This window comes from Pipistrellus hanaki (genome assembly GCF_964339955.1).
Source record: "Pipistrellus hanaki genome assembly, chromosome: 15".
NCBI classification, from domain to species: Eukaryota; Metazoa; Chordata; class Mammalia; order Chiroptera; family Vespertilionidae; genus Pipistrellus; species Pipistrellus hanaki.
In genome coordinates, this window is record NC_140517.1 from 3432446 (window position 1) to 3450379 (window position 17934).

Here is a 17934-nt window from a genome sequence, read left to right on the forward strand (position 1 = left end):
TGAAACTGTAAGTAATATTTCAGGATGTAAATTTGCCAAAACCCTTTGTGTACCTCTTGATTCTGTTTCGTACAGGGTTGTGTGACGTCATTTTCACTAAAGGAAGGGATTATTTTCAGCACACTGTAAAATTGATGCATTTTAACTCTCTCTCTATAATTGTACAGGCAATTTCCCCATGATTAGCGATGACTTGGTCAACTCGTACCATCTGCTGCTGTGTGCTCTGGACCTAGTCTATGGAAATGCCCTTCAGTGTTCCAATCGCAAGGAGCTTGTGAACCCCAATTTTAAAGGTAAGCTTGTCCACCGGAGACTCGGACAGCCCACATGTCTCCATCGTGTGCCCTCTGGGGCGTTTGTACACAGCGTAGGTTCCCAGCCGGGGCTCCCGCTGTGCAGTTTGGTTTGTTACATGCCACCTGCATCTCCGTTCCGTGGTTCTGTTCCTCGCAGGCCTGTCGGAAGATTTCCACGCCAAGGACTTCAAGCCTTCCTCCGACCCGCCCTGCGTCATCGAGAAGCTCTGCTCCTTGCACGAAGGCCTGGTTTTGGAGGCCAAGGGGATAAAGGAACACTTCTGGAAGCCCTACATCAGGAAGCTCTACGAGAAGAAGGTGGGTGGGCAGCCCGGGGCCGTGTTTTCTGGGAAAGAGTTGGCTTACTAGGGCGACTGAGGGATCTTTCCTTTCTTCGTAGCTCCTCAAGGGGAAAGAAGAAAACCTTACAGGCTTCCTGGAGCCGGGGAACTTTGGAGAGAATCTGTGAGTACTTCTGTTAGGAAACGGTCTTAGTATTTAGAGGTGTGTGCTTAGCAAACCTCAGCGTGTACTGTGGTGACCAGCTGTTACTCCAAGAACGTTCTCGAGTTTATTAAAAACTGTATTGCTGCTCTTGAGAGCTTTCCTAGTTCGGCTTTCGGCTCATCATTTTTGAAGTCCATTCTTGTGGAACGTACAGGGGGCCCTGGGAGTGCTGAGGTCTGGGAAGGTGCCGGGGCAGTGGGGAGAGGTAGTGAGGCTTCTCGCCGGACGCGGGACTGACCAGGCAGAACGCGCTGTGTGCGAGGGCTGAGCACAGCGCCGAGGCTCCTCGGCTCTGCGGCGAGAGCTTGGAGGGAACAAACACGGGGGTCATTACGTGGACGAAAGCAGGAGCAGACGTGGCCTTCCCCGCTTCCTACAGGAAAGCCATCAGCAAGGCCTACGAGGAGTACGTGCTGACGGTCGGGAACCTGGACGAGCGGGTGTTTCTCGGGGAGGACGCGGACGAGGACGTCGGGCCGCTGTCCCGGCCCCTGAGCGCCGGGGCGGGCGCGGAGGCCGCGGAGAGGGCGCAGGCGAAGGGCGTCCTGCAGCAGCAGCTGGCCAGGGTGAGCGGGGCGGGGAGCCGGGGTCCCGGCCATCGGGGTCGGCGGTCCTGTGTGCGATCGGCTTGCTTCCGTGGTGAAAGAGAAACCTTCCATCACGTTTGCCTTAACTGAGTCATCTCCATTTTTAAAAATGTTTTTTTATTGATTTTTTAGAAAGAGAGGAAGTGAGAGGGACAGAGAGAGAGAAACATGATAAGAGGGGGAAATATACTTTCTTGGATATTAAAAAACACTCTTAAGCTATTGAAGCCTTTAAGAGTGTGTTGGAAAAATTAGAAGAGGTGCTTTATTACCATACGTATTCAGGCTTACATTCTGTGACATCAGGTCATGTCTTTTTCATGTGTATGTTCAAGAACGTTGACTCGCTCTGTGTGAAGCTGTGTCCGCTGGGGCAGCTGTGCTGGGCACAGGGACCCGGGCGAGGGCGGGCAGGAGGGCGCTGTTGTGCCCGGTGCCCCCCGCACCTCGCCGTGGCGGTTAGCCTCTCTCAGAAGCAGATGTGTCGTTAGGCGGGCTTTTGTGCAATCCTGGATTTCACTTGGGCCAGACTGATTTGACAATCTTGAAGTATTCACAAAAATAGCAGTAGGTGCTAGCTGTTTTCTCAAAGATATTCTGAATTGTCTAATGCTTGTTTTTGCCTTCAAGCTTAAGTTTTGAAGGAGGGGTCATAGGGCAATATGCCTTATCTTAAAGATGTAACGTCCAAGAGGCGAAATTTCAGTTAGCTGAAATGCAGACTGCTCTTTGACACATCTTCAAGGGATCACGGTGGCCCTAGGGAGCCATGTTTTAAATCCCAAGAATGGGGATACGTGCATCACTAGACATATTAAAAATACAAAGTCTGAGTGCCTTCAGTTTCCGTTTGGGAAGTGACTGAGACTTTCTGAGCTAAAATAGTGTTATTTCTTCCCGTTAGTCTAAAGCGCTTCGAATCTCCACGCCGCTCACGGGGGTGAGTTACATTAAGGATAACAGCAGCCCCTGCGCTACCCCGGTCTCCGCGGCCACGCACAGCCTGAGCCGTCTCCACACCATGCTGGCCGGCCTCCGGAACGCGCCCAGTGAGAGGCTGGGCCAGATCCTGAGGTCAGTGCGAGCCCTTCCTGCCTTCCCAATCCGGCTGTGGACTCTTCTCCTGATTTTTTATTTCAATTTTTCACTACTTGTGCCTTAATGTATACATTAATAATTTTAGGTCAGTTGTTCGCAGAAGACTTAGCAACGTAAGATGTATGGTTAGAAGCTCCATCTTCCTCAGTGTCTTAGTCTGTCCATCCTGCTCTCACCGAGCACGTAGACTGGGTGGCTTATAAGCAACAGAGACCAGCACTAGACCCTTTAGAACACATATGTCAAACACAAGGCCCGCGGGCCAAATCCAGCCCTCCAGGCCTTGCAATGTGGCCCGCACCGCGCTGTCATCACTGCACTCCGCTGTCAGTTTATGACATTGTCAGTTTATGACTGTTCAGTAAACCATTCGGCCCGCAATTTAGGCTGGATTTTAGATTTTGGCCCCTTCTCTGATTGAGTTCGACACCCCTACTTTAGAATAAAACGCCAGCTGTTCTATCTTAAAATTCCAGGGAAGGGAGATCGGTGAAGATGGTAGTTGTCAAACACTTCCGAAGGGTGGGTCCCACTGGAGAAGGTGGGCAGTTCCATGCTTAGCCAGTGTAAAAGCACTCTGACTTCTGTAAACTCCACAGAACACCCGTAGCCTGAAAAGGACGTTAGTCCTAAAAGTTTATGATTGGATGACATGGGCCTTAGAGGGCTCATTTTATCTCAGGTGATATGACATAGAAGGCCCTAGGTACACACATTAGTAATTCCCCACTCATAGCTGGACTCATTAAATAGTAAGCTGACTGATTTCCCTTCACGTTTTTATGAAGTCTCCTTTTTTCATAAACGTGATGTCATTAACACCCAACAGGCTCTGTCTGTATGGCCTCTTCCTAAGTCGTGTTTTTAAAATGGACGTTGTTAACCTGGAATTCACAAGTATTTCATGAACACACTTTAGAAGCCTGATTGAATCTCTGTAGCTTCCAAATCTTTGTAGGATCTCTGACAAGAAGTAGCCACTTCTTTCATCTTAAATAGCATCCATGGTCTTAAATACCAGCAGGCACTAGGTAAAGCCGAAGGGCTTTGTTGTAAGAAGGTACCTGTGTGTGTCCACAAATACAATTCTGTTTGTATACATATCCAGTAGCTATCTCTAGCAAGATTATAAAGAAACAAAAACCGGTTATAATTTTCTGAACTTGTTACACTTTTACAATCAATATGTATATTTATGATCAAAATAAAAACTTAGTTGTTACAAAAGCCCACATGGTGATACTCTGTATACTTCTGCATTGTCTTTCTAGTAAAGTAAATAAATATAAAAGGAGATAATCTTGCTTTTCAGGAAAGGATGTAGAATATCAGTGATGGTGTATCTGAGTCTGTGTTTGAGATTATCTTCCCCTTCAGCTGTTTTTTCGGGAGTTGGAATGGGTGTTGTCTGCCCCCTAGAGGAAAGTGGAGGGCGGTTAGTTGGCCATCTGTGATTGCAGACATGTAGGTGGGTCCAGGCACGGATTACGGCAGAGAAGGTACAACTATACACAATACTTTTTTTTCTCTAACTGAAAATGGTAATACCAGCACCTTTGTCAAAGAAATATGGAATCTCCTGGATTACTTTGGGGAGGGAGTGTATAGTTTGTGTTCAAAGTATTTTATATTTACAGGTTAGTACAAATACAGAGTTGTAAACACTTTCTCTCTTGGTAACTCTGCAAGATCTTTAAATTAGATAATTTCTTTTTATTTTCTAGAACATGTTCTAGAGATCCAACCCAGGCCATTGCCAACAGATTGAAAGAAATGTATGAAATATATTCTCAGCATTCCCAGCCAGATGAGGATTTGGGTAATTGTGCTAAAGGTGAGGCTAAATATTGTCTTTACTGTTCTCATCTTCAAGTTTAACTATTATACATGGAGTCCTTTCTTGGTAACTGAGTCAGAAACGTGAAGAAAAGATTTATGCTTTTAGATTGAAGGCTAGAATATGGATGTCGAATTTTATGTCAGCCCGGTGATTTCTGAGCTCTTCTCAATAAGAGAAATTTTATTTTATTTACTTATTTTTTGTTAATCCTCACCCAAGGATATTTTTCCCATTGCTTTTTAGAGAGTGGAAGGGAGGCTGTGGAGAAAAACAGGAACATGGATGTGAGAGAGCTTCATTGAAGGCTGCCTCCTGCACGCCCCACACTGGAGATCAAGCCCGCAGCCTGGGCATGTGCCCATAACCAGAATCAAACCCAAGAACCTTTTGTCCGCAGACCAATGCTCTACCCACTGAGCCAAACCAGCTGGGGCTATTCTGATACCTTTATTATGTTGACCTGCTGGTACTTTTTTCACTTGGGAAACTTTAGTTTTCATTTGTAGACTGGATATTAAATATAGAAATGTTGTGATTCTTTAGAATTTTAAAAACAAGAAAAGAAGACGTAGCTGTTTTCATGCCCAGACCTGTGCTAGGTGTTTTGTTGTTTTTAACTAAAACCACATCTGAGTGGAATAGTGAACCAACTATATGCCTCCCAGCACAGAGCTGCTCTACGGAATAAAATGTGCATCTTCATGGGATGCTGTCATAGTTATTGATAGGAAAATTTCACTTCACAGTTTCAGAAAAATTAAGTGTTAACATGAAAAAAATTAAGGGATCTTAGGGATGATTGAAATAGCAACTGTAGGAAGTGTATTGGTTTTTAAATTTTATATTGTGGGCAGGGGATGGGATGGGCCCTCATTTTTCACAATATTTATTTTCTTTGCATGTGATGGTTGTGTGTTGGTTTTTTTTTTTATTATTATTTATGCAGAAATTGCCAGCAGACACTTCCGTTTTGCAGAGATGCTTTACTATAAAGTATTAGAATCCATTATTGAGCAGGAACAAAAGAGACTGGGAGACACGGATTTATCTGTGAGTGAATATCCAATGTATTGATCAGAACAGTAAAATGTACTTTCCTGTCGGCCCTAGCTACTAAAGAAAGAAAACAATTCGACACCATTATTGAACAAGAGAAATGATATGTGGCTTCGAGGGAATAAGATTGGCACCTAAGGAAACTGGCTATTATGAATAATGGTTCTGAGTTTTTTGATTGTCTGCCTTCTGCACGCCCCCTACTGGGGATCGAGCCCGCAACCTGGGCATAAGTCCTTTACTAGAATGGAACCGAGGACCATTCGGTCTGCAGGTGGACACTCTTATCTACTGAGCCAAACCAGTGAGGGCTGGTTCTGAGTTCTTTGACCTTCAGTCCCTCACTCAGTGCCTTGCTGCAGCAGGCCATGCATTACAACTTCCAGCTTCTGTGGGTAGTAAAACTAGTTAAGAGTTAAAACACGCAGACTTAATCTTTACTGAGCTTCTAAATAATGTGGAGTTTTTATCAAGCCTTCTTTCGACTTTAATAAATATTCAGCCATTTCTCTTTGGCTGAGATAATTCTTTTTTATTGGTTTTAGAGAAAGAGGAAGGGAGAGGGATAGAAAGAAATGTCAATGAGAGAAAAATCACATCAATCAGCTGCCTCCTGCACGCCCCCTACTGGGGATCAAGCCTGAAACCTGGGCTTATGTACTGGGGACCTCTTGGTTCATGGACCACAGTGGTCCATGAACCAAGACCATTTGTTGCCTATGCTTTTTGTGTCTATGTAACTTTTTAGTTTAAAAAATGTATGATTTTAAGAAATAAATAAGCAAAAAAAAGTAAATGTAAAAAGCAACTGTGATTACATCACCCGGAATAAGTATGTTGACCATTTAGCTAAGTAGCCTGTCCTCTTTCCAGCCATCTTTTTACGACAGTGGCCTCTGACTGTGATGCTATTGTGTGACATCTTTCCAGATTATTAGTCTTCTAAGCATCAGAGTGTATGTACATTTTAATCAGGGATGCAATTTTTTGTATTAGCTATATTTCATAATATATAAGGTTTTTGAAAATTGCTAAAAAATTAACTTATTTATGAAGTTAAGAAAAGTTTGTAAGAAAAGAAGCACATCTCACTAATTCAGAGAATAAGACTCTTGTTATTTTTATTTAACTTGACTGGGTATGAAATGTTTATTGGAGTAGACTAATGTTTCTGAATGTTAATAACTGTCTTACAGAGCATTCTGGAACAAGATGCATTCCACAGATCACTCTTGGCCTGCTGCCTCGAGGTTGTCACTTTTTCCTATAAGCCTCCTGGGAATTTTCCATTCATTACTGAACTATTTGAGGTGCCACTTTATCACTTTTACAAGGTATTTTCAAAAATCTGATACTAATGAGAAAATTACAGATTAAACCAACTTCTTGTTGTTAGCCATCTAGTTCATTTTAATATCTAAGTACATTTATTTTTAATTACATGTTTAATAATTTCTACTCTATTTGGGGAGCAGAGAAGAAATAAAGTCCTAAGACTGTAAATTCTTTTACTATACAATAAAGACCTGTGCTTGCAAGTTTCATTTTATTCCTTTCATTTCATAAAGACTTTTAGAATACTTTTATAAGCTTAAGTTTAAAAAAACAAAACAGCAAACATATCACTAGCTTAGCTTATATAGCACTCTTTTTTATGGAATTTAAATAATATTGAATGTGTCTTTTAGAAACACAAATCCTCTTGACATGTTCTATAGAGCACAGAAGAAGGGCATTGACTGTTGTTTCCTTCTTGATATTTATTTAGATCAAGAAGGAATTTATTTATTTATTGGTTGAATCTATTTAATTCATTTACAGCAGTCACAAGGTTTTAAATACAAAATTTAAAGAGTAATGTTTCCATCTCAATAGGTAAGACATTCTTTCATTTAAATGTTGAAATTCAGCATTATAAAAATGTTTTACATAGCTCATAAATGCAATTCAGATATTAATTATAAAGGCAGAAGGGAAGAGCAGCTGTTTCAAAACAGCACTATTCTTTAAACTTAAAATTTTTATAAATTGTCTTTGTTGTGTCTATAAATGTGTAAAAAAAGTTTTAAATCATATATATATATTATTAAACCAGGGCCTTTATTATTATTAATATAATTAGTCTACTCCAATATATTATTAAACCAGGGGCTTTTCTTTATTTCAGGTGATAGAAGTCTTCATCCGAGCAGAAGACGGCCTTTGCAGAGAGGTGGTGAAACACCTCAATCAGATTGAAGAGCAGATCCTGGACCATCTGGCCTGGAAGCCAGACTCTCCGCTCTGGGACAGGATCAGAGAGAATGACAGCCGAGTCCCTGCCTGTGAAGAGGTTTGTGAGAGAGTGTACATCTTTCTGTAAGGAAAATACATCGGTTTCTATTCTGCTCATCACCCTTCTTCCCAGGGAGCAGTTAAACTCCGTGTCTTCCATGTGCAGGGTGAGAGGGCAAATAGGAAACAAGAATCAGAAATAACTTGTGTGATCGCCCAGGTTTTCGGTGACAGAGGAGGAAAACGGTGTTCTGCCTTGATCTCTGAAGTTTCTCTGCCTTAGGGTGCTTGATGCTCCAATTCTCCAAATCAGGAAGGACTGTTGGTTCATATTTAATGTCTATTTGCCAGGTTTTGAAATGGTTAAGCCTGCCAGTGGAAAGGACAGCTGATAGATGGAATAAGGATGAGCCCAGACAGTTGAATTTTACCCTAGATGATTACTGTGTTCTTAATGATGCTTTTGGATGGTGGCATTCTGTGTGAACATTCTTTCTAGGTCATGCCAGCTCAGAGCCTGGAGAGAGCCGATGACATCTGTATGGCCGGCTCCCCTCTGACCCCCAGGAGAGTGAGTGAGGTCCGCGCTGACCCTGGAGGAGTTGGCAGAGGTAAGTGTAAACACTGAGGCACGGAGATGGGGTCCACCATCTGGGGATTTGACTACATCTACACCTTCAAGTGAAGTTCACAGGGCATCTACAGGTGTCCCCCAAAATGTGTAATAGCTGAAAGTGGACTGTATTTTAATAAACACTGCCTTTACAGTTATTCAACCCGTGTAGACATTTTCTGGGGGATACACTGTATTTTACCACAATTTTAAAAAATTGAATACCAGCCCTGGCTGGTTTGGCTCAGTGGATAACTGAAGGGGCTCAGGTTTGATCCCAGTCCAGGGCACATGCCCGCGTTGCAGGCTCGATCCCCAGGAAGGGAGCATGCAGGAGGCAGTCGGTCAATGAATGTCATCATTGATGTTTCTCTCTCTCTCTCCCTCTCCTTTATATCAATAAAAAAATATTTTTTTAAAAAGCTAAAAAAAAAAAAAAATTGAATACCAAAAACCATTGAATTACACAATTTTAAATTGGTGAAATGTTAAGAATTATCTCTCAATAGAGTTGTTTTAAAAAAAATTAAGCTTCATTGAATTAAAAACATGCATGTCCATTTTTTCTAAAGGAAATTATTGAGTTTTAGTAATTTTTCTATATTTGGACAAAGTTGAGGATTCCTAAAACTTGGGTAAAAATGGTCCCAGATGGTACCATCAAGACCCCTTATCAAGTGGTGGGCTTATGGTAAAATCACATTTTATGTGAGCATTAGGTAGAAATTGAATATGGTTAAAAATATCGTGGAAAAATAGAATAATTCCTTGAATTGCCTCTCACTCGTCGAGGCCCTGAAGCAGTGGAGGGCAAAGCCTGGTTTGATTTAGCAGAAGGTGGGGTGAGAGACAAAAACCTTTCTGTAAATTTTGCTCAGAACAGTGTTTCGTTGAATTATGAATTATGATGCGACTCCGGTAACTTCTGCTGGCTTTTAAATTAGCTTTTCGCACTGGGAACAGCGTGGCTGAGTCCTCTCCCTCCCCGAGCTCAGTGGTGTGGTTTTTCCCCGTAGGCATCAGCTCTCCGACCACGCTGTATGACCGGTACAGCTCCCCGGCCGCCAGCTCCACGCGCAGACGGCTCTTCGTGGACAGCGACAGCCCCTCGGACAGGGGGGCCCCGGGCCGCCTGCCCCCGCAGCCCCTGGTCAGCGCTGTCCCCGTGCAGAGCGTGCCCGGGGAGGCGGTCCCCGTCACACCGGTGCCCGGACAGACTCTGGTCCCCATGGCAACGGCCACTGTCACCGCCAACAATGGACAGACCGTGACCATTCCCGTCCAAGGTGAGGCAGGCCGGGCCGGACCCCGAGTTCTTTGTCCGCGGCGGTCACTGGGAAGTTACCTGAGATTTGGCTGGAATGACGACGAGACAAGGAGGGGGTTAGGAGGGGGGCGGGCTGGGAACCCTGCCTGGGAACCTGCATTATCAGCATTTCCCTTGTGCTTCTGTCTTGGTCACAAACTGCAGGCATCGCCAATGAGAACGGAGGGATCACCTTCTTCCCGGTCCAGGTGAATGTCGGGGGGCAGGCCCAGGCCGTGCCGGGCTCCATGCAGCCGCTCAGCGCCCAGGCGCTGGCCGGGAACCTGGGCTCCCAGCCGGTGCCGGGAGCCGCCCTGCAGGTCCCGGGGCCGGTGGCCCTTCCGCAGCTCTCCCCCGGCGGCCAGCAGAAGCCAGCCCCCCCTGGACCCGGCGCCGGCGGCGGCAGGCCCCGGAAGACCAGCTCCTTATCGCTCTTCTTCAGGAAGGTAGCTCTGCACATCCTCTGCCTGGCCACGAGTTTGGGGAATGTGCTAGATAAACAGGCTTTGAGATGTGTTTTTTTTTATCTACTAGGTTTACCACTTAGCGGGGGTCCGCCTTCGGGACCTTTGTGCTAAGCTGGATATTTCCGATGAGCTAAGGAAAAAGATCTGGACCTGCTTTGAATTCTCCATAATTCAGTGTCCTGAGCTTATGATGGACAGACATCTGGACCAGTTGTTGATGTGTGCCATTTATGTGATGGCAAAAGTGAGTACTTTGGATTATAAAAGGAAAAAGATTCTTCCCTACTCTCAGAAAAAAAAATTTTATCCCCACCTGAGGATTTTTTCCATCAATTTTTTGAGAGAGGAAGGGATAGAGAGAGACACACACACACACACACACATCAATCGGTTGTCTCACATACCCTGACTGGGGCTGGATATCAAACTCACAAGGTTTGGTGCGCAGGGTGGCACTCTAACCGGAGCGCCCTGGCCAGGACGTCTGTGATTATATATTCATTTCATTTTAATTTTTGAAAGATAACTGTTGGATACTGGATTCCTTAGATTTTTTTTTACTTTGAGCACTTTTAATAGGATGTTTGATTGCCTCTCTGCCTGAGTAGTGTCTGAGTAGAAGTTGTCTGTCATTTTACTGGGGTTCTGTAGAAAGAGAAATGCTGGCTTTTTCCCTCTTGTGAGATGTGACACCAGGTCTTGGTTTAGGTACCGTTCACCACCTCTATTGTTGCCGAATTTTAAATTTTCTTTCATAGATATTTCTTCATTTGTTTGTGTGCCAGGACCATGTCTAGATGTTAGGTGCCTAATTTGAAATAATTTTCACCAGTTTCACTGTGGACAAGTGTCTAGCGCTCACAGTATGTTGCCGGAAGTATTATATGTCGCTCTCACAGAACACTCCTGTTCTCTCCCAGGTCACCAAAGAGGACAAGTCCTTCCAGAACATCATGCGTTGCTACAGGACGCAGCCACAGGCCCGGAGCCAGGTAACTCCTCCTCTTAGGGCTCAGACAGAGCCTCGCTCCTCGCGTCTTTGAGAAACACACAGCGTCAGCCAGGGCTGCTTCTGTAGCCTTTTCCCCAGACTCCCCTGTAAAGGAAGTCTTTAGTTCAAGTTCTCTTTCCTCCCAGAGGCAGTGATGTGAATCACAGGCGGCGTCATTTAGCTCACCACAGGAAAGAGGTAGAGGAGGAAGCTGTTTGGTTTCTGTGCCACCTTTCAGTCTGATTCAGGAACCATGGTACATTTAACCAAGACAACATCTCCTGAAGGTTTAAGACTTGTTTTACCTTTAATGTTGTTCATCTGTCTTAAAGAGGCAGGCGCGTGACCTCTCTGTGTGGCTTAGAAGGACTTGGCTCTATGGTGGGTCCTTTTACTGCTCTGTCGCCTTGTGGGCTGTACTTGGGATTCCAAGCAGCAGGCCCGATGTCCACCCTGGATCTGTCTCATGGACAATAAGACCCTGGGTCCATTGATTAACTCCCCCTGAGGAGGAGGACTGTCATGTCATAGGATGGTGAGAATTAAATTACGTGTCAAGCTTGTGTAACCTAGGCCGTATTCTATAAATCACCTTTTTTGTCCCCTTCTGCTGGTCTCCCTGCAGGTGTATAGAAGTGTTTTGATAAGAGGGAAAAGGAGAAGAAGAAACTCTGGCAGCAGCGAGAGCAGAAGCCATCAGAATTCTCCCACAGAGCTGAACAAAGACCGAAGTAAGCGGGGTCTCTGCACACGCACAAAATACGGTTCGTTTTAGGCCTAGCCAGGGGTCTTCAAACTACGGCCCGCGGGCCACATGCGGCCCGCAGAGGAGTCTGATCCGGCCCTCCAGGTTTTTCGGGCAGTGAGCTCAGCCGAGGTGTTACAGTAGGAATTAGTAGTTCATATAGTCCGGCCCTCCAGCTCTCTGAGGGACCGTGATCTGGCCCCCACTTTAAAAAGTTTGAGGACCCCTGGTAGACGATGGACGATGACTAAACGAAATTACTTCTCAGGGAACTATGAAACTGTATTACTGGGAAGGGATTTGCTGGGACAAGGAATGATTCTAAATTTAGTGGCAACGCTGTTTGCCCTTTATCCCGTAGTCTTGAGGCACATTGTGCAAAACACGTCTCTCGGGGGGATCAGGCAGGAACTCGCGGGCCTGCGTCTCAGGGGAGTCTGGCGTGCGGGCCGAACCCGCTGCGGAAATCCCCTCCCTAAGTGTTCGCCCCACTTAACGCAGGGCCAGGTGCTGGGGTCTTGGGGAGACTTACAGTGGCACCTCGCTGTGCCCCTCCACATTCATGGCCGGAGGTGGGGGGGGCGTTAGTACTTATCACCTCCCTGCGCTGTGCTCCCGGTGAGGAGAATGAAGGCCCCTTTGCTGCCCTTACACAAGGGTGGCAGGCAGCTGTTCCAAAGGGGAAATTCGGCAGGAGGAACGCAGCCTCTGTGTGACCCTTGCTCTGCCTGCCACAGCCAGCAGGGACTCCAGCCCCGTCATGAGGTCCAGCAGCACCCTGCCCGTCCCCCAGCCCAGCAGCGCCCCTCCCACGCCCACCCGCCTCACCGGGGCCAGCAGCGACCTGGAGGAGGAGGAGGAGAGGGGAGACCTCATCCAGTTCTACAACAACGTCTACATCAAACAGATCCAGACGTTTGCCCTCAAGTACTCGCAGGCCAGCGTGGTAGGTTTGACGGCGACTGTTGGTAGTTTGTTCTCACTTTCGAGGGGTGAGGAGTCACTGCCGTGTGAGCAGTTCCGTAGGTAAGCTGGCTTTGTTGATGGTTCTCTCCTTAAGTCAGAGGGAGGAAGTCCAACAGAAAAGCGTGACTCAGTTTACAGTGTTGCGTCTCACACAGGAGGAGAAGGCATGTGGCTTCCCAGTGCAGCACAGCCAGGCCAGGGCACGCACGGCTCCCCGCGTCCAGAATGAGCAGCCGGGCAGCCCTGCCAGTTGGTTAGCTTTCCCCAGGCCTCGTTTCCTCCTCCATAAAACGGGCACGAGCCTCCCTAGCCCATAATCGGCAAACCGCGGCTCACAAGCCACATGCGGCTCTTTGGCCCCTGCAGTGTGGCTCTTCCACAACATACCACAGCCTGGGCGAGTCTGTGTTGAAGAAGTGGCATTAGAAGAAGTTGAGGTTTAAAAAAATGTGGCTCTCCAAAGAAATGTCCCTCGTAGTACTGTTGATACTTGGCTCTGCGGACTAATGAGTTTGCCGACCACGGCCCTAGCTGCTGAGGTTGGTGTGGGGATTGAATGACATAATGCACTACACGAGCTTAAAACAGGGACTGGCACAAGCAAGCCCTTCCGAGTTTGCTGTTTGTATGGCTTTCTTTAGGTTTATTAGTTGGTGTCATTCCTCAAGCTAATGGTTTATTGTCTTTTCACTCCTATAACAAAAATAACCCCTTTCAGAAAAGACCGGTTAGAAGTTTTGCTTGGCTTAGAAATGCTTTTTTTCTTTTTTAACAGACGGACGCCCCTCCGCTATCCCCGTACCCGTTTGTCAGAGCTGGCTCCCCTCGCCGCGTGCAGCTGTCCCAGAACCACCCCGTCTACATCTCCCCGCACAAGCACGAAATCGTGCTTTCTCCCCGAGAAAAGATTTTCTACTACTTCAGCAACAGTCCCTCCAAGGTGAGCCCGGCCCCTCTCGGCTCTTTTTACCCACCGCATGCTTAGGCGTCTAGAACGATGGATGGAGCTTCCAGGGAAAAGGGAACAGTTAGGTCCCGGGAGAACAAAGACCAGGGGTTTGTGGGGAGAATTTCACAGTTGGAAATCACATTAAGGGACTTGGATTTTTCTTCATTCTTTCCTTTTCCTATTTGTGCATTTTTAACATTCTACTCTAAATCTGGGATTTTGTGTGTTTTTTATTCCATCTGTAAAATTTTTAAATTCCCAATTTTTTTAGGGAAAGAAAATGGGTTTCTCTAAACTGATGGCCGGAGTACCTGTTCCTGTGACAGTGTCTCTGTCCTCCGTGCTGTCTCTGACGAGGGGAGAACGGACATGCTGACAGTGCAGTGTGCTGGTCACTTAGTGTGGCTCTTGAGCCGCATCGGCCTCCGTCTGGGGCGGGGCCGGGGAGGGAAGCTTGTGTCAGGCCTCGTGGTGAAAGTCAGCAGGCTGCCGAGGGAGCAAGGCAAGGTGCTCAGGAAGTCTCAATAAATTGTAAAGGATTCAGATAATGCATTTTCTCTGGAAAATCCCCAAATTTTTGGAAACTAAATTGTGTATTTCTGAATCAACATATCAGAATTTGTGAAATGCAGCTAAGAGGAAAAGCTATAATTCTAAATACCTATCTAGAAAGAAAAACGGTTTCAAGTTAGTGACTAAGCAACTTGAGAAAGAGAAGGAATCAATGAAATAAACAAATGAAAGTAGAAAAAATGAAGGCCATTTAAAGTTAAAGGTTTTGGTTTGGTTTTTTGTTTTGTTTTTTTTTTTGTTTTTGAAAAGAAAAAAGATACATCTCTGAATAGTCTAAGCAGGAAGGATAAAAACCAACTTTGTGCAATAACTGTGATGATACAGATGAAATGAACTAATTCCCTGCAGACAAACTTCCAGTACACTGAAAGAAAAGTAGTTTTACTAGCCCGGTCCAACACTCATTCATGATACAACTCTCAGGGGCTTTCCTCAACCAGATGAAGAATATATATATATATATATATATATATATATATATATATATATATATATATATATACACACACACACACACACACAAAGTTACAGTTATGAGGATGCAGTTGATGATAAAGTTGCACCCAGACCCTGTACCATATACAAAACATTAACTCAGAATGAACCACAGACCTACACTATGAACCTTAAACCATAGAAGCAGATCTTTGTGAACATGGGTTTAGATACAGCATCAATAGCACAATCTATAAAGGAGTGACACAGTGAGTAGATGATCAAAATGAAGATAGAAAAGCCACAGACTGGAAGAAAATCTTACAGATCTCATAGCTGATGATAAAGGATTTGTATCTACAGTACATAAAGGATTATCCAAACTCAAAAGGAAAACCAAATTTAAAAATGGGCAAAAGATTTTAACGCTTCATCTATTATCTGCCTGTGAAAATGGCTAAAGTCTTAGACAGTGACAGCAAATGCTGGCAGTGCCGTGAAGCGATGCAAGCTTATATTGCTGGTCAGACTCCAGAATGGTGTAGCAGAACCGTTATACCCAAAACGTAGAATTAAATATACCTTTACCATATGACCAGTAATCTCACTCCTAGGTACTACCCACGTGGAATGAAAACTTAGGTTCATGCCAAAACATGCTCATGAACATTATGACTAGATTCCTATTTGCCAGAAAGGAGAGAACCCAGTGTCCTCCAGCTGGTTAATGGATAAACAAGCCCGGGTAGACCAGCAGAGGACTACTTTGAGGTAAAAAGCACTGATAACGCTTAGCAATGAAAATGAACCCCAAGGGGTGAATGCTTAAGTGCAAGTCACTAGACTGATCCGGCCACTTCCTGTGTGAGTCCGTGTCTAGGCCACTGGAGAAGCACGAACTGAGGGACAGTGACCAGCAGGGACTGCCTTGGGGCGGGGGAGCTGGGACAGCGAGGGGATTTCCTGCAGTGAAGGAACTGCTTTATGTCTTTACCGTGGTGATCTCATGCCTATGTATTTGTCCAACGTGTAGAACTGTACACTTCCCAGGGTGCATTGTAGGTTAAGCACCCAGCGTTGTGACTTGCAATCCTGCTGGTACATGATCACCACCTGGGGAGGAGTCACAGTGTTAGACTGCTGGCGGAGAAATACTTGTCACTGGGGACAGATCTGGTCTCCAGCACCGGGCAGGGTTTTCTCAGGAGACGTTCCTTGCAGAGAATTTGCCCAACTTTTCTCAGTCTTCCAAGGGTAGATAATAAGTAACTATGACATTCCAGATCATACCAAAATAGAGTAATTAAGGCTTACAGAGTAATTAAGGGCATTAAGACTTATTTCTCTTGTGAAATTCCAGTTGAAAATGGCTGTTGGACTAAAAAAAAAAAAAAAAAATCGGCACAATATTGTGCAAAATGGTGCTATTTCTAAAGAAGGATGGGGGTGTATGGAGTTGGTGAAGTAAGGCATTAGCAACGTCCTGATCTATAACTTCTGTAGAAAGCACTCAGATTTGTCAGCTTACATTTTTCCTTTCCACCTGGAGCATGTGAAACCCCCCTCCTCCACCCGTCATCAGCTCAGCCAGCCGAGAGGTGACATGGGGAGGTTGGGTAGCTCAGTAGTTCTTTCCTCGATGGATGTGTTCTAACTCTTCAGAGTAAACCACTTATTTGAGGTTCTTTGCCTTAGCAACGCATCATGTGTATCCGGGGTTTCAAGTTGTTATGCTTTCCCTCTCCTCTCTCTAGAGACTGAGAGAAATTAACAGTATGATACGGACAGGAGAGACGCCAACCAAAAAGAGAGGGATTCTTCTGGAAGATGGAAGTGAATCGCCTGCCAAAAGAATTTGCCCAGAAAACCACACCGCCTTATTACGCCGTCTGCAAGATGTAGCTAATGACCGAGGTTCCCACTGAGGTTAGTCTGTTGTGTTGAAACTCCTTTCACCAACTGTTTAACAGCATCGGTTAATGCATGCTAGATTGCGGGGCTCTTTTCCTTAATCTTTCCAATATCCTTATTTTTACTCATCCCATCTGCCTTTTTTCCTACCACCCAGTGCTTGCCGTCAAGGCTGCCTAGAATCTGTTTGGGATTTGTTAACTCTCTGGCAGAGCTTTTCCAGGTACTGTAGAGAACAAAGCATGCCGAAACGTGTGCCAAGGGCCGTTTCAGTCCCTTCCCACCTGTCTGTGGTCTCTGGCGCTCATGAAAAGCAGCAGAGAAGCTAGGTACTCTGCCTAAAACAGCCGGTAGGAGTTGGGAGAACTTTGCATTTTAGAAACACAAGGGAGAGGGCCCAGACTCAGATGGCCCGCGTCGCCCGGTCCCTGTGTGTAGCCTCCCCTCCCGTAGGTGTGGTGCAGTGTGGCAGGTGCTTGCGTGTTTGGTGTGTGGTGTGCGTGAGTTGTGTAAAAAGCGGCACTTTTAGGCTGTAAAAAGCATGATTTCTTAACCCAGGTTTTGCTGTATATTGTGATGGCACTTTCTACAATGTGAACTTATTAAGTGCAAAACTGCTAGGCTAAACACTCACCATCCTCTTTGATGCTTCTGTACATGTTCAGAACTGTTAAAGCCCCAGCAGCCACCTCTGGGGCACATATTTTAAATTTCCCGGTTCCTCCCCCCCACCCCCCACCCCCCACCCCTACATTAGGGATCAGCTGGCTAAGTGAAGATTTTTAAATCAAGTTGAATTAAGGGAATTAATATGAAAAATTATGGCCTTTCTTTGGAGGTAGTTATCCAAAAGACACGTGTCTACCAAGGTGATGCATTTTAAAATATCTCTGGTTATGTTCCTGGCAGTTTAAAAAAAAAAAGGAGCTTAGGTTTTCATTGAGTTCATAGTTCCAGTCATACAAATTAGAAAAGGTTATTTAACAGCTATTGAAGTATCTATATATAACTTTATTAATCAGTATTGTTCCAGCAATTTTTAAGTCGAATGAATAATATTAGGTTGAAAATTCAATTGTAAATTGAATCAGTATAAACAAAGTTACTAGGTAACTTCATATTGCTCTGAAAGAAATATGGAACTTATTACACTGTTCAGTTAGAATAGTGTTTTGCAAAAATATTTATAAAACCTCTCCAGATACTGCTATTGTAATTTTATATGAAAATAAGTGTATTTTTCAATAAAGCATTTATAAATTAATCTTTGTTCAGTTATACTGAGGAAAGGGTATTTAGTTTCCTGCATAAATGACA

General features: G+C 44.9%; 1 protein-coding gene across 2 annotated transcripts in view; it reads left to right on the top strand.

The window, feature by feature from the left end:
• The window catches only part of RBL2 (RB transcriptional corepressor like 2), a 47663-nt gene that overhangs the window by 11129 nt on the left and 18600 nt on the right, over nt 1-17934 (top strand). The window contains exons 5-23 of one of the 2 annotated variants that reach the window (XM_084861218.1): nt 168-296; nt 457-617; nt 700-764; nt 1186-1372; nt 2298-2467; nt 4216-4325; nt 5278-5381; nt 6584-6721; nt 7555-7719; nt 8161-8272; nt 9291-9560; nt 9746-10026; nt 10115-10291; nt 10968-11039; nt 11664-11769; nt 12521-12729; nt 13525-13689; nt 16461-16632; nt 16775-17881. In XM_084861218.1, coding sequence (XP_084717344.1) covers nt 168-296; nt 457-617; nt 700-764; nt 1186-1372; nt 2298-2467; nt 4216-4325; nt 5278-5381; nt 6584-6721; nt 7555-7719; nt 8161-8272; nt 9291-9560; nt 9746-10026; nt 10115-10291; nt 10968-11039; nt 11664-11769; nt 12521-12729; nt 13525-13689; nt 16461-16631 — 2792 coding nt within the window. In that variant the 3' untranslated portion in view covers nt 16632; nt 16775-17881. Of the gene's footprint in view, nt 1-167; nt 297-456; nt 618-699; nt 765-1185; nt 1373-2297; nt 2468-4215; nt 4326-5277; nt 5382-6583; nt 6722-7554; nt 7720-8160; nt 8273-9290; nt 9561-9745; nt 10027-10114; nt 10292-10967; nt 11040-11663; nt 11770-12520; nt 12730-13524; nt 13690-16460; nt 16633-16774; nt 17882-17934 lie in introns of those variants that run through there. The other variant, XM_084861217.1, reaches the window with a different exon arrangement.